This window comes from Triturus cristatus, chromosome 6, assembly GCF_964204655.1.
Source record: "Triturus cristatus chromosome 6, aTriCri1.1, whole genome shotgun sequence".
Classification (NCBI taxonomy): Eukaryota; Metazoa; Chordata; class Amphibia; order Caudata; family Salamandridae; genus Triturus; species Triturus cristatus.
Genome location: NC_140589.1, coordinates 717,254,466 through 717,269,120, shown reverse-complemented (window position 1 = coordinate 717,269,120; position 14,655 = coordinate 717,254,466). Strand labels below are relative to the sequence as shown.

The 14,655-nt window shown below is 46.5% G+C and overlaps 1 protein-coding gene across 1 annotated transcript in view; it reads right to left on the bottom strand.

Moving 5' to 3' along the window:
• The window catches only part of SEC63 (SEC63 protein translocation regulator), a 669,334-nt gene that overhangs the window by 33,175 nt on the left and 621,504 nt on the right, over nt 1-14,655 (bottom strand). The window contains exon 20 of the mRNA XM_085611209.1: nt 13,668-13,772. Coding sequence (XP_085467335.1) covers nt 13,668-13,772 — 105 coding nt within the window. The remainder of the gene's footprint in view (nt 1-13,667; nt 13,773-14,655) is intronic.

Here is a 14,655-nt window from a genome sequence, read left to right as displayed (position 1 = left end):
TTTTAATGGATAGACACTAGATCACTAGGGTATCTGTAAGTGAATGAAATTACATAAAGTATTCTTACTTGTCAGATAATTCAAGAGTAACTGGTGGTCATATACAATGTTTAGAACATTTTTGTATGTCTATATTTTTTTCTCCCGTTTCTGTGCATAACTATTGTGTAACTGTATAGCTCTTTGTTATAGCTGCATTGTTGATTTAATGTATTGTGATGTTATTTTCATGTATATGATAATTGAGTGCATATGAAATCTCTAGGTATTTCTCTTGATGAAATTCTTCTTTGAAATTCTTTTTAACTAACATGTGTTTTATTTACTTTTTTACTTTGAAATAAACACATTTGTTATAAATATTTGTGACTGGAACGTTTATACTCTGATGATACAGTAATGATACAGTAAGGATTTTTGTGGTGCTTGTGATTGGTGTGTTTGACTTGCCCAAAGAGAATATTTCATTTGACTTTTGTCGTATTGGTGCTCCACCTCTGTTGGTCTCAGGGAGTCCCTCTCATTTGTTTGAGAAGATGTAAAGTGACCTGATTGTGTTCGCTGCATAACTGGCGAATAGAACTCTTGATGAGCCAGCTGTCTAGATGAATGAATGAATGAGTGAAATTAAATTTATATAGCGCATGGCTACCCTGAGGCCTCCCAGCGCTGTAGGATGGACGAGGCAGGTCAGCTAGGTCGATTAGAGCGATGTCTTAAAAAGGTGAGTTTTTAGGAGTTTGCGGAAGCCCAGCAGATTTTTTTCCATCCGCAAGGTATCGGGAAGCATGTTCCAGAGTTTAGGGGCATTAAACGAGAAGGCGCGTCCACCCCATCTTGATCTTCGTATTAGCTTTGGAGTGGCCAGAAAAGAAGAGCTGGAACGTAGATTCCTAGAGGGTTGATAAGGACTGATAAGGGAAGGAGTGATGATCAGGCCATTTTTCCATATGGCTCTACGGGCCAGGCACATAGCTGCGAACTGTATCGTGGCTGAGATTGGGAGCCAGTGGAGGTTCCTAAAGGCTGGCTTGGCAGATTGCCAACGGGGCACTTGAAGGAGAAGACGGGCAGCACAATTCTTAGTTGTTTGTAGTTTATGGATAGTAAATTTGGGAGCTCCCAGGTATAGAGCATTCCCGTAGTCAAGGCGGGAGAGTATGAGGGCCTGTAGCATTATCCTTCTTGCCTGAAAGGGCAAGAGAGGGATGGTTTTTCGTAGCATTCTCAACAGGCTGTAACAGGTGGCTGATAGCTTGGAGGCCTGGTGGTTGAAGTCGAGAGAACTGTCAAGCCACAAGCCAAGACTCTTGATTTGTACCTTGGGAACCAGGGCCGTGCCAAGACAGACTGGCCATGAAGAAGTAAAGAGAGAGTGAATGGAAGAGTGAGGGTTGCCCAGGAACATAATTTCGGTTTTGTCCCCGTTAAGCTTAAGGCAAGAGAGTTCCATCCACTCGGCTACCGCCTCTAGGCAGGGACCTAGGGTGCAAGATGACCCCTCAGGGTTGTTTAATGACACTACTAACTGCGTGTCATCTGCATAGGTGATGATCTTTAGTCCGAATGTATGTACAATCTCCGCCAGGGGACTCAGGTTGATATTAAATAACGTATGGCTCAGAGCCGAGCCCTGTGGAACCCCGCAGCTCAGAGGTAACCGGGTGGAAGCCACTTCTCCTTTGAAGATTTGGAAGAAGCGGTCACTGAGGAAAGACTGAAACCAGGTTAGTGCCGTGCCTGTCACTCCCACGTTTTTGAGACGATGAGACAGAATGTTATGGTTGACAGTATCAAAAGCGGCACTAAGGTTCAGAAGGATGATTGCCGCTGTGCCTCCCTGGTCCAGTAACCTTCTAGCCTCCTCTGTTACTGCTAATAAAGCAGTCTCAGTCCCAAGCTGGGGACGAATGCCTGTTTGGGACTAATGTAGCAGATAATTGGATTCCAGATAATCCACAAGTGTGGAGTTAATGTGTTTCTCAATCAGCTTGCACAGCCAGGGGGAGACGGGAGATTGGGCGATAGTTGGCCAGATTAGATTGGTCAAGGTTAGGTTTCTTCAGTAGGGCCCTAACCATTGCACATTTCCATATGGAAGGTACCGTACCAGTGGTAATGGAAGAATTCAAAATATCAAGGATCACTGGGTGAATGGAATTGATGACTAAGGTAAGAGAATGCAGGGGGCAGGATCAGAAGGGGAGCCTGATGTAACCAGAGAAATTATTAGGTCCAGTGTTTCCGCATCTAGGAGGGGAAATCGCTCTAACGAACATTGAGAGTTAGCATGAGCGCCTCTCGTTCTGGTAGCCATGGGGCTGGTCAGTGTGGTTGGAAAGGACATATAAATCTTTTGAATTTTTTGGTGAAAAAGACTGCCAATTTATTGCACCGGGGGAGTGCTCCATCAGTAGTAGGAGGTTTCTGAGGTAAGGTGAGTGATTTGGCTATACGAGAAATCTCTTTGGGAGAATTAGCGGCTATAGCTATTTTCTCCGCAAAGAATGCAGCTTGGGCACGTTTGATTTCTGATTTGTAACGCCTTATTGCCTCTCTGTAGACAAGTTTACTAGCCTCAGAGAAGTTGTGTCTCCATCTTCTTTCCAGTCTTCTGGATGACTGTTTTAGATCCCTCAATTTAGGAGAGAACCAAGGGGCTGTTTTCAGTCTGCATTTCCTATGGGTAGGTTCTTTAGGGAGTCCTAAGTCAAGGGAGCTTTGGATCCACGTATTAAAATTCTCGCTGGCCAAATCAAGCTTGGAATTACTAAGTGGTCTAGTGGCTTCAAGAACTGTGGTCCATTTGTTAGACACAAGTCTAGCCCATTTCCTATCCAGGGTTGGCACTGCTCTCTGGGTAGGAGGAGGAGTAGGGGTCTCCCAACAAAGAGGAATCAGAAAGTGATCCGTCCAGGGGAGTGGGGTGGGGGTACCTACGACGAGATTGTCCAGGTTACTGAACACATGATCAAGAAGATGGCCTTTGTCATGTGTAGGGGCAAATCCTTTCTGTCTAAGTTGGAATGCTTGAAGGCTCAGCAAAAGCTCACTGGTTGCATGAATGGAAAGATCATCTAGATGGATACTGAGATCTCCAAGCACCGTGACGTTAGCTGGGGCCAGAGCTAGATTAGCGACTGACGTCGAAAGATTGGAGCAGAATTGCCCTAGGGGACCCGGGGGGCGATAGAGCAGTAAACCAGAAAAAGTACTCGTAGATGATAATTCCAGAGAGAAGGCCATGCTTTCACAATCTGGTAACGTGTTCATAAAAATACGACAGTTAACAGTGTCTTTAAATATTATGGCTAAGCCTCCACCTCTGCTGGTCTTGCGGTCGGCTCTGAGGATTGAATAGCCCTGGGGAAGGGTTTGGATGACAGCAGGATCAGCTTTGATCTGAAGCCACGTCTCAGTCAGGAAAAGTGCATCTGGCTTAAGCTCCTTTAATAATAATGCTAATTCACTAGAATGTTTAGGGAGTGATCTACAATTTAAGAGAAATATCTTGATTGGGATCTTGGCCTGAGGCGCGTGAATATTGTGCGGTTGGAGTCTAAAAGTGCAGTGAGGGCAGTGAGAAGGCCTGTCAGCAATGTTCAGTGATTGAAGGCAGTTGTGGTTGATATCCTTTCTCAGCGTATGCAGAGATTGGGAGTTGTAGGTTATAATATTTCTGGGGGGACTGACCGGGATTTTGGCCCCTAGGCCCGGCCAGGCGCAGACGGGCTTGCCTTGGGCGCTCCCGCGGCTCGCCCACTGCGCGTGTCCGCTGCACGTCGGCGCCATTCTGTGCTGAAGTAGAGGAACCACCAGAAACGCTAGAGCGTCACCCAACAAAGATGGCCGTCCGCGAATGTCCCTACCAGGAAGTAGTGAGGGTGAGTGGGTTTTCTCAGCTCGGTATTCTCCCTCCACTCAATCAGCACATGTGTTGCTGCGGTGGACCGGGGAGTCGTCGAGCACACAAAACAGTATCTGACCTAGTGATTCCATTTTTAAAACAATTCGTGCAGTATAAAAGCATCAAAGCGCTAGCGCAGCGCCACGAGCACAACTAACTTCTGCCTCTCAATCCGCTGCGCGTCGGCGCCATTCAGTGCTGAAGTAGAGGAACCACCAGAAACGCTAGAGCGTCACCCAACAAAGATGGCCGCCCGCGAATGTCCCTACCAGGAAGTAGTGAGGGTGAGTGGGTTTTCTCAGCTCGGTATTCTCCCTCCACTCAATCAGCACATGTGTTGCTGCGGTGGACCGGGGAGTCGTAGAGCACACAAAACAGTATCTGACACAGTGATTCAATTTTTAAAACAATTCGTGCAGTATAAAACCATCAAAGCGCTAGCGCAGCGTCACGAGCACAACTAACTTCTGCCTCTCAATCCATAGATAAGGGAAGACGTGAATGCCCTGTCTTTGTATGTGCATGGCTACTACTGCAAGGAACTCTGACCACTCAGGGAGCTGTAGGGACTCCAAAAGGAGGGACTTCGAACTGATAGTGTTTGTCACTGACCACAAACCTGAGGTAAGGCTGGTGCACTGGGTGTATAGGTATATGAAAGTACACATCTTTCAGGTCTAGTGAGGTCATAAAGTCACCCTGCTGTAGAAGAGGTATGACATCATTGAGGGTGACCATATGGAAATGTTCTGATTGAATGTCATTGTTTGAGGGCCATAGGTTGAGAATGTGCCTGAGAGCCATTTATTTTGGAATGAGAAAGTACAGGGAGTAGACTCCTAACCCCTGTTGTTGCGGAGGAACTAGTTTGAATGTGTCTTTGAAAAGGAGGGAGTGTACCTCTTCAGTGAGCAGTTTTTTGTGCTCAGGTGATAGTCTGTTTTTGCAAGGTGGTGTTGTTATTTGTCTTAGTTAGGCCTATGGGCCAACGCGGTCATCTTTTACTGTGAACACATTTCTTACATTGCCTTCCCCTTCACACAATTACCTTTTACACATATTTGCGTGCATGCCAATGTTGGATTAGTTTCTATGAAACTGCTTCGCTTACAAATTCTTCTTCATGTGGCATTATCACGACTCCTTGAACTGTCGTTCTATTTTTATCCACAAGGCAACAAGGCTATCTATAGACCATAACAATACTGGCTCGCACAGGACTCGCAAGGATACCTTTTACTATAAATAAGCAACTTTTCCGGGTTTAGTTAGAGGAGCGCTTTGCTGTCATTGATGAGGTCTCTACACGCTGAAGCTTCAGTCCAGCAGCTTGCTGATATTTCCGCAGGGGTGTCCAGCTCGTGACCAAGACTGGGACTTGCATTCTTTCCCTTCAGGTAATTAGGGTTGGATCATCCAGTACGGGGATTCTTGGCAGAACACACATGCCTTAGACACCTAGGTTAGGAACTTCATAGTAGTACGACAGCATGCTATATTGTTTTATAGTGTTTTATATGTCTGCATATATACACTGTATTAGCATGATGGTGGAGCTTTTTATCCTGTTCACTGTCGTGGTGCTTCTAAACACTTTCATCTGTTTCGGTCTATTGATTATTGCAGCACATATATTCTGTACAAGAATCAAGTTGGTTCTATAAATATTGAAAACGTCCCAGTATGTATTCCTTGTATCTTTTCTCTGAGAAAAGGAAAGCACAAGTGACTGAGCAAAAGGGTGCAAGATCTGTTACCACAATTCTGGGTGGGATGGGCGAGAGATCAGGGTTGTAATGTTTGGTGGTTGCCAGAACCATAAGCTACCTGTAAAAGTGTGGGGGGTGCTTATGGTGGCACTGTGAGCTAGCTGGCCTATAGGACAACATACCCTAAGGGCTAGGGTGTAGAATCAGTCTAGCACTATCCCCGTTGTTATGCTGACCACAAACACGCAGTTCCTTCCGTAGGGTGGAAGCTTCACAACAGTGTTATGGGAGAGGGGGGGTGGTTGTTCGATCCAGGCAGTAACCTTGCTGTATAATGTCCAGCACACAATGGTCGGAAGTGATGTTCTGCCAAATGGGTAGGAGCTGTTGTAAATAACCCCCAACAGGTGTTTTGTTATCAAGGGGCATGAGTGGTAAGTCATGGTTTGGAAGCTGTGATAGGGCAGGTTTTGGGGAGGGACCTTTACCTCTCCTCCTTGAATTATTTCCCTTATAGGAGTCCCTGGAATGACCTATCTGAGAGTGCCTGTGTGTTAGACTTGGCATCTTTTGGCGTGTTTCCCCTGGCTTTTTTGCTTTCTGACCTCCCTGTTTTGACTCTATTTTTGCTGGCGTAACGCTTCTGCGCACTTTTCGCACTGCTGATCAGAGGTAAAGTGCATGTGCTCTGTGTAAATTGTGCTATGGATTGGTGTTTCCATGATTGGATATTTGATTTACTTGTTAGTCCCTAGTAAAGTACACTGAGTGTGCCAGAGCCTGTGAATCAAATGCTACCCGTGGGCCTGCAGCACAGATTAAGTCACCCACGTGAGTAACCCTGAAAAGGTACCTCAGAATTACTATTGCAGAGTATGCGCGCAGTTTGTAACTGCCATGTCGACTTGGCCAGTGCACACACTTGCCAGTCCCCAACCTTCCCTTTTCTTACAGGTTATGCACCCCTAGGGTAGGGCCAAGCTACCCCTGTGGGCAGGGTACAGTGTATGTGAAAGGTAGGACGTGCCCTGGTGTGTGTGGCATGCCCTAATAGTGCATTACAGCCAATTTCGTTTTTTCACTATTGCAAGGCTACCAGTTCCCCATAGGACAGAATGGGAGGTTTGTTTATAACATCTTATAAACATAACGGGCCCAGGGAATTCGGTAAGAAAATACTATTTAGTATGCCTGAACTCAGAATCTAAAGATGCATCTTTTAATGAAGGTGATTTTTACATTCCACGTTTGAAAAGACAATTTTTAGAAAGTGGGTATTTTCTTGCTCGGTCATCCCGTGTGCATCTGCTGGAATGTGGATTGCCTGTCTGGGTTTTGGATGACAGAAGGCTGGGGGGCCGGAGGGGCTCCAGATAGTCTAGGTAGGTCAGGAAAGGGCTGAATAGACCTGGGCTACGATGGGGGAAGGGGGGGGGGGGGGGAGATTTCCTTGCACCTCAAAGGGCCTGCAATGCCTCTGACAAGTGCCGTCTCCACCTCCTGCCAGGAATTCACAACAGAGAAGGCCCAACTGGTTCTGGCCGGGCACAGACACCCTCTGCCTGAAAGATCAAAGGGTTTTTGGACATAAATACTGGGTCATAGACCCCTGAACTTTAGAACTCATCTGGAACAGGAAGACTGCCAAAAAGAAGAGCCGGAGAAGCTGCGAAAAGGAACGACTGCTTTGCTGGGCTGACCTGCAGTGGCTGCTTCTGACTTGGGCTGTGAAAGGCCTGGACTGGACTTTCTGCAACCTAATTTGTGAGTCTCTCCAAGGGCTTGAGGTAGAGCTTGCCACCTGTTCACGAATTCTCAGGAACCACAAAGACTTCAAGCTCTTCTGCCCGCGGCACTGGGGACTGTGTATTTTGTGCTGCGAACAGAGGAAAAGCAACTCGGCGTCTATGCCGCCGCTGTCGACTCCGTGTCCTGAAGGCACAGCAGAGGGAACCGCTGCAATGCGACCCTGGTCTCACTGATGACGCCGCCACTGAGCCGCTGCTCGCACCGCAACCTGTGGGCACCGCACTCTGCACCGCCTGGCTTCACGAGGATGCCTTGGCCTCCCTGACGCCGCCGCTCCACGCCGAAGTCTGCGTCGCTGCTTGCACTGTGGTTCGAGGGCATCGCTCGTAAGTCACACGGTGCACCGCCCTCATCCCGCACCGCAGCCTTGGCCTACTGATGCGGTGCCATCGACTTCCGTTTGTCAGCCGACGACAGCGCTTCAGCAACGACGCTGCAGCTGCTTGCACCGTGACCTGCTAGAACCGCGATGAGCACCGCCTTCATCTCGCACCGCGACCCTGGTCTTACGACAACGCCATCTGATGCCGCCACCGAGCCGCTGCTCGCACTGCGGCACCCTGCACCGCTGCACTTCGCACCTCAGCACCCGATGCCTGTCAGCGCCAGCGCTCCCAATTCCATCAGAGAGGAGCCCGACCTGCAACCAGAGTGACTTCAAGGGCCTCAACGCCCTGCATTTCTCACAGGTACTGTTTGCTGGTCTTACGAACACCGTAGCTGGCCCGCGACCAGCCAGAACTGTTGGATTTGTTGTTCACAACACCGTGATAGCCCCGGACGGAGCTATTGACATCAAGGAACTGTGTTTGAAACGTATTTTGACAACTGCACATTTTAAAGTATAGTATTGTGGATTTTTATCGTATTTGGTCTCGTCTTAAAGTATTTAAAAATATTGGCTATTTTTCTAAACTGGTGTGGTGTCCTTTTGTAGTGCGTACACTAGATTACTGTTGGTCATGTGCAGACGCTTTACACACTGCCTCTAGGATAAGCCTAGCTGCACGTGCCAAGCTACCAAGGGGGTGAGAGCAGGCGTTATTTTAGAAGTGTAACTCCCTTATCCTGACCAGAGTGGTGGTTTTTGCCTGGCTTTGGTCCACGTCCCAGCATACCAAAAATCCCATTTCTAACTTTGGGTTGTATGTTGTGGATATTTTTAGAGGAAACCTGTTTGGAGCCTCCACAGTAGGGCATACGGCGAAAGAATAGTGCAAAGTTGGGATTTGAAGTGTGCACATCGCCTTTGCGTTCTCAGCGTCTTTTTTCCTTTTTTTTCCAATACTTGATCTACCTGAGACCCAAAAAAGATGTTGTCCATTAAATGTGAGAGCTAAGAAGTTATGCTGAACCTGAGGTTTGAAACAGGATATGTGCAGCCATGCGTGGCGTCTAAGAAGGAGGCTTGAGTTGATTCCCCGAGCACCCATGTCTTATAGAAGTGTTAGCAATTAATTTCCCCTAATTAATTCATGTACTCTCTTTCGGTGTTCTTCGGAGAGGTACAGAAGGAGTTCCTCCATTTTGGCCCGCGGGGGCTCCATCTTATCTCCTAAAGACCTACAGATTCAGCAATTTTGCAGTGGTTAGCAGACTGCACCGCTAATCCCCGCAGGTAGTTATCACCCATGCACGGAAAGGGTCCCGGAAAATATCTTGTGTCGCAACATACCTTTTAACATAGGGAGGTATTGTGTAGTGCGCTGTGTGGAGGAGAGGGTCTCAAATAAAAAATCCTCCTTTTTTAGGATCAGAATGGAGGGGAACCTTGTGGTAAGCTGCTGCTCTGGGAAGGAGGTCTTGATAAGTTGAGTAATCATCTGGGGGAAGGACGAGCTGAGTACCGATCAGGGTCGTGTCTGCTGGGGGCTCAACATCATAAGTGTCCCAGGGGTCTAGTTGTGGTGAAATGGGGGTTAGTTCTTCAGCCTCTAATTGCTTGTGGAATGAAGTGGTGACCCCTGTGGCATGTATGAAAGAGGACAGCCCATGTGAGGAGTGCAGGGAAGATAGTTCCTGCATAGGCTGAGTTGGTGTTGGAGGTGCAGGTAATGGACTGGTGGCCTTGTCCGCTTTCTTCTTAGATTTAGGACCTGGAGCTTCATCCTATGCTGCCTGGAAAGAAAGCTGCCTTTTCGTGGATGTGTGGTAGCTTTAGGTGATTGAGAAATGATTTTCCCCATTTGCCGATGAATTGCCAAATGTCTGACAGGCATCGATCTCTTCTAGTAACCGATGGAGGAGTGGCTCAACTGTTTTGGTGCGGACTGTAGTGTCAGCCGTCTTTGGCGCTGAAGTTTTCAGCGAGATGTTGGTTTCGGTGCGGTCGGTGCCGATGTAGGTTTCAGTCTCGGGAATTTCAGTGCCAACGTTTTGCTGGATGTCGAGCAGGTTGCGGTCGGAGCAGAGCTGAGGCTGGACGTTGATGATGGGTGCCCAACAGGGCCCTAAGGCAGTAGTGGCCTGCTGATGTGTTTTTGATGTTCATGGGCTGTTGAGTGGACTTTCGAGGAGGCCTGTTCAGTGTGCAAGCTTTACCGAGAAGGTGGAGGTTGTGTACTTATGACCTTCTGTGCAGCTGGTATGTCCTCGATTTCCAGGTTGGAGCGGTCGCTGTGTTCTGGTGAGTACATCTCTTCGTCAGCTGCAGATGCTTAGGCATGGTGTTCCGGACGTTCATCCGTGCCAAAGAGATCCATTGGTTATTAACCACCCTCTGGGACATCTCCAAGGGAAAGTCAAGGAGGGTCTTTTTAGATCTGACGGAGCAGCAAGCGTCGCCCTTGAGCTCGTTGTGCTCGGGCAAAAGGCAAAGATTACAAACCAGATGGGGATCGGTCCGTGGATATGTGGAATGGCATCGAGGACAATATCTAAAGGGACTTTTGTTCCATCACCCTCGCGACACTGCATGGAACGATTTAAAAGCCTGAGAAACAAAGGCCCGAAGGGGGAGTCCGATCTGAAAATCACTCAGCAGACACGGAATCCTCGACCCTCTACATAATGAAGACAGGAATACGCTCTCAAATAACAATACCAATGGTTAGGAGTACAGTGGGAACCAAAAAAAGTACCAATGGCAGTCTCGACCCAGAGCACGGAAGCACATGTCGAAGACCGGCAGCGGAAAGAAAACCACCTAACAATGGAGTCTATGCTAATACGCATTACCAGCAAAAGGAGAAGCCACCCAACCTTGCGACAAAGATTTCTTAGAAGAAAAAACACTTGTACACATTCGGGCCCAACACTAGAAAGAGGAAGTATGCATAGTATGTGTATTACAGCCACACATGCCTTAAAGAAAGCGTTACTGAAGGTAACTTGTTCTTCTGATGAATGCTTCTAACCTCACATTCATCACCTTCATAACCGATGCCAGAGCAGTAACGCCCTAAGGGTGCATTTGTCTAATGATTCAGACTAAACTGTACTACAGGAGCAAAGGGCCAAAATGACCTTCCCATCTGACCTGATTGTCAAGGCAATAGTACTTTGTGAATGTATGCACAGACACCCATGCTGCAGTCTGACAAATATTCAGGACAGGCACACCCCATGCCAATAGCCCACTAGGGCCTTGGTCCAAGCGAATGTGCCCTCAATCCTCCTGATTTACTGCTTCTTAGTCTATGCAAGGTAGATCTTAATGTAGAGAACTATCCATTAGAAAAAAGTCATTTTCTGAGCTAACTTACTCTTCCTTGCCCTAGAGAACCCAACAAAGAGCTGATCATCCACGCAATGGTCTTTGATATGATAGATGTAAAAGCTCAGCGCTCTTTTGAAGTCCAAACAATTAAGTGTCATCCTCTTGAGCACTGAGGTGGGGCAATGAACGGTGGAAGAGTGATGGACTGTCTGACGTGAAAGGAAGTCACAACCTTCTGTAGAAAGGCCACTCTAGTCCTCAGCACTAGTTTGTTGGGGAAAAAAGGTGATAGAGGGCTACAGAACATCTATACAACTGCTCAAAAGGCTTGCCATACGAAAGATAATGACCACATTTAGGTCCCACTGCGGCATCACAAAGGGTTTAGGAGAAATTATGGATTAAACCTTAGAAAAGCGGCATACCAAAAAGTGATTTGAACAAGGACGGTTGATCAGGTAAATGCAAAACAGCCAAAAGGAACTACAGATAACCTCTAACTGTGCCCACATGCAGGTCCTTGCTAATCCAAAGAAAAAACAAGATATTGGACAGTTTGCCTTTCAATAGGTCCAAATTCCAGGTACCACACTAGGCCACATACTTATACGAGTGAAAAGCGTGCTCAGACTTTGTAGAAGGACCCCGGTTGCAGGGAGGATGTTCAAATTCGGGAGGGAGATCAAAATAAGTCAACTGCCACAGCCTAGTCTCCATGCATGGACGTCTAAATTGTGCAGGCGGGGGCCCAATATCCTGCTGCTATGACAGAAGATTCTTCGGAAACTCCATGTCCAAATGTCTAGAACAGGCAGTCCACGTGCCAATGCGGTGGTAGCAAAATCAGTTTTCCAAACATCTCTATTCTAGATTTACCATCAGGCGAAATGAAGTAAAAGCAGTGAGATTTACTTTGTTTGTGGACTATTTGCACAACCCAACTCTCTGGCTTGGGAGGTTGTGTAAGAACGTCTGGTTCTCTGGTACTGGACGATGGCGACGAGTGACCTGCCTATTAACAGGCGGACCTGACCAAACTTTCAACCAAGTGCCCAAAAGGGTACCCATGAAGGCCTCCTTAAATGGTAACAGAGAAACTGTAGGGACCTGAAATGGTTGAAGTACCTCAGTTAATCCATTAGTCTTTACCTCCATAGTGGGGAGCTATGAGTCTAGAACTTTGTCTGTCATTTGCATGATAACAGCGAAGGGGGTGCTTTTCTTCATAGCAGGACCAGGGAGTGATGCAAGGCCAGTATCTGGAGAAGTATCCAGACCACTCGCTTCTTGAAGTTATTCATAACAGTTTCCCGCATCATATTGGGGAACATAGTAGTCACCTACATCATATTTGTCATTGTCCAAAAAAGTTCCAAAAAGATTGTTTAAAGTTTGGGCCCTACCGTTGGGGCAAAGTGTCAGTATTTGAGGAATTGGCTATGTGCACGTGCTGGTTGGGGCCAGGCACAACGTTGTTTAAAGTCATGGTGGATACTGCTCTAAGTCAGATAGCATGATGGGATGCAAATCCTCTTCCAGCGTAAATGCGAATAGCACTGAGATCACAGTCTGCACCGGGGTTGATGGTGAACCCACTATGAGTTTAAAGAGCCAGCGAAAGTCTGACTGGAGGCCCCCTAATGATCCTTGGAGCCAGAAGGCATGTTAGAGGGAGCTGGAGCAGTGCTGAAAATGCTCAGCATGGCATCTCTGAAGGCCTCTACTTGCTGCAATATCACCTATGGACTTTGAAACGGGGGGTGCATCAGGACTAAACTCAATCAGCTCTGATGGAGATTGCGAGTGAGTCCAGGAGGCATGTTGACACCCTCGCACCCTCTCTGGAGTCCAAGAGTCGCAAGAAGAGCAGATTTCTCCTTCAACTTATGCTTTTTCTTAGACTTCCCCGAAAACTTCGACCGCGACAATTGGTTTTGGGAATTACTTCGGGAGCAGGAATGGGACCTTCCTTTCAGCTTTCATCGGTCCAGTCATGAAGTCTGCTAGTGTTTGGCCTCAAATCTTGGCGTCATGGTCCCGAATGGCGTTCAGATTTATCTGGATGCAGTCTTCACAGGCCCTAAAGTAGATCTACATCCTCAGACACCATAAGAATACTTTGTGAGAGTCCATCACAATATCGATTTGCATCAGTCTCTACAAGGTTTGAACACTGTCTCAAGGCCTTCAGGGGTGATATTTTCCCTTTAACACTGGAAATGTGTGGTCTGAAAGACCAAGGAGAAACTCTGGATCTGCACCAGGAGGTGCAGAAAATAAAAGAATTGATGTCCGTGCACATGGGTGGTGCTTAAAGGCAGCTGCACTCTTTTTCAGAGCAGAACCATGTTGGCGTGGAGCCACATGACACCACTGGCTGGAGTGCAGAAGGACTGCTTTAAAGTTTACAAATCCTAGCTGAGGGATGGGGAATATTCACAGGTGAGGAATCTGCACTTAAAAGTATCCATCAGAACGAGGATTTTAAAGAACACGAAATTGGAAATTAAAACGATTTTTTAAAACTTCAGTCTGCAGAGGGGTAACTCTAATAAATTAAATTCAGCAAAGTGGAAAATATTACCTTCAATGGTTTAATCTGGTCCAAACCCAAGTATGAATCGGATCTCAGAAACACAGTGTATTGGTAATTCCCAGGTTTGCTTGGAGCAGGAAATTTCAGTTCTACCTGCAATATAATATCAATTTGAAATATTATAATTGTTAATAACATCAGTATACACATTTTATGCAAGAGCACACAATTCGTACAACCAACAAGTTTTAAAAACACATTGGAGATTCTGACTTAAGAATGAATGTTATTTTCATGAAATCCAAATGCTGGGAGAGAAAATTAGAATAAAACCTGTTACATGTCCGAAGTACTGTAGAAAATCACTTTTGAAATTGCATTTGCACAATTCCATGCCAGGTGGCCAAAACAGGAGATGTATAACCATAACTAAGACAGTTAGCTTTAAAACAAACACACTCAAGCTAACTTCTATGCCTCATTTTATTCGTCCTTTTAAAGATCCATGGTCCAATTACAGGTTTATGGCTTTCAGCATGAGTCTTGGGGTGTGGTTAGAGCTCAGGGAACAAACACTGAGCATAGTTTTTTGGGAGTTTTAATTGTGCGTATAAAAAGGAACTCCACCAATAGGAATTCATGACTTTTGCTTGGTTGTAGGACAGAAAAAAAAAGACAGGCTCCCATTGAAAATTTGGGGAGTTTTTATCTTTAAGGCATACGGCACCGAGCTGTTTATAGCCACACCCAGATTGTTGGTTATGAGAATTTCTGGATTCATTTCCAGAAAAAGAAGCTGAGCAGCCCCCTTTTAAAAATATGCTGGGCTAGTGGTGGTGAAGACATTGTGGTGCGTTCTGCGGTGATAGCAGGATGATCATTTTCAAGGGAGATTACTTCAAAATATATTTAACTATTTTACCCACAAGTTTTCGGCCCGCAGACATTTTGATTTTTGACTAATTGACTTGAATCAGATTTAGACTAGGGAAATCAGAATATGCTCTTCAGTTTCACAAGGATGTGGGTCACAAAA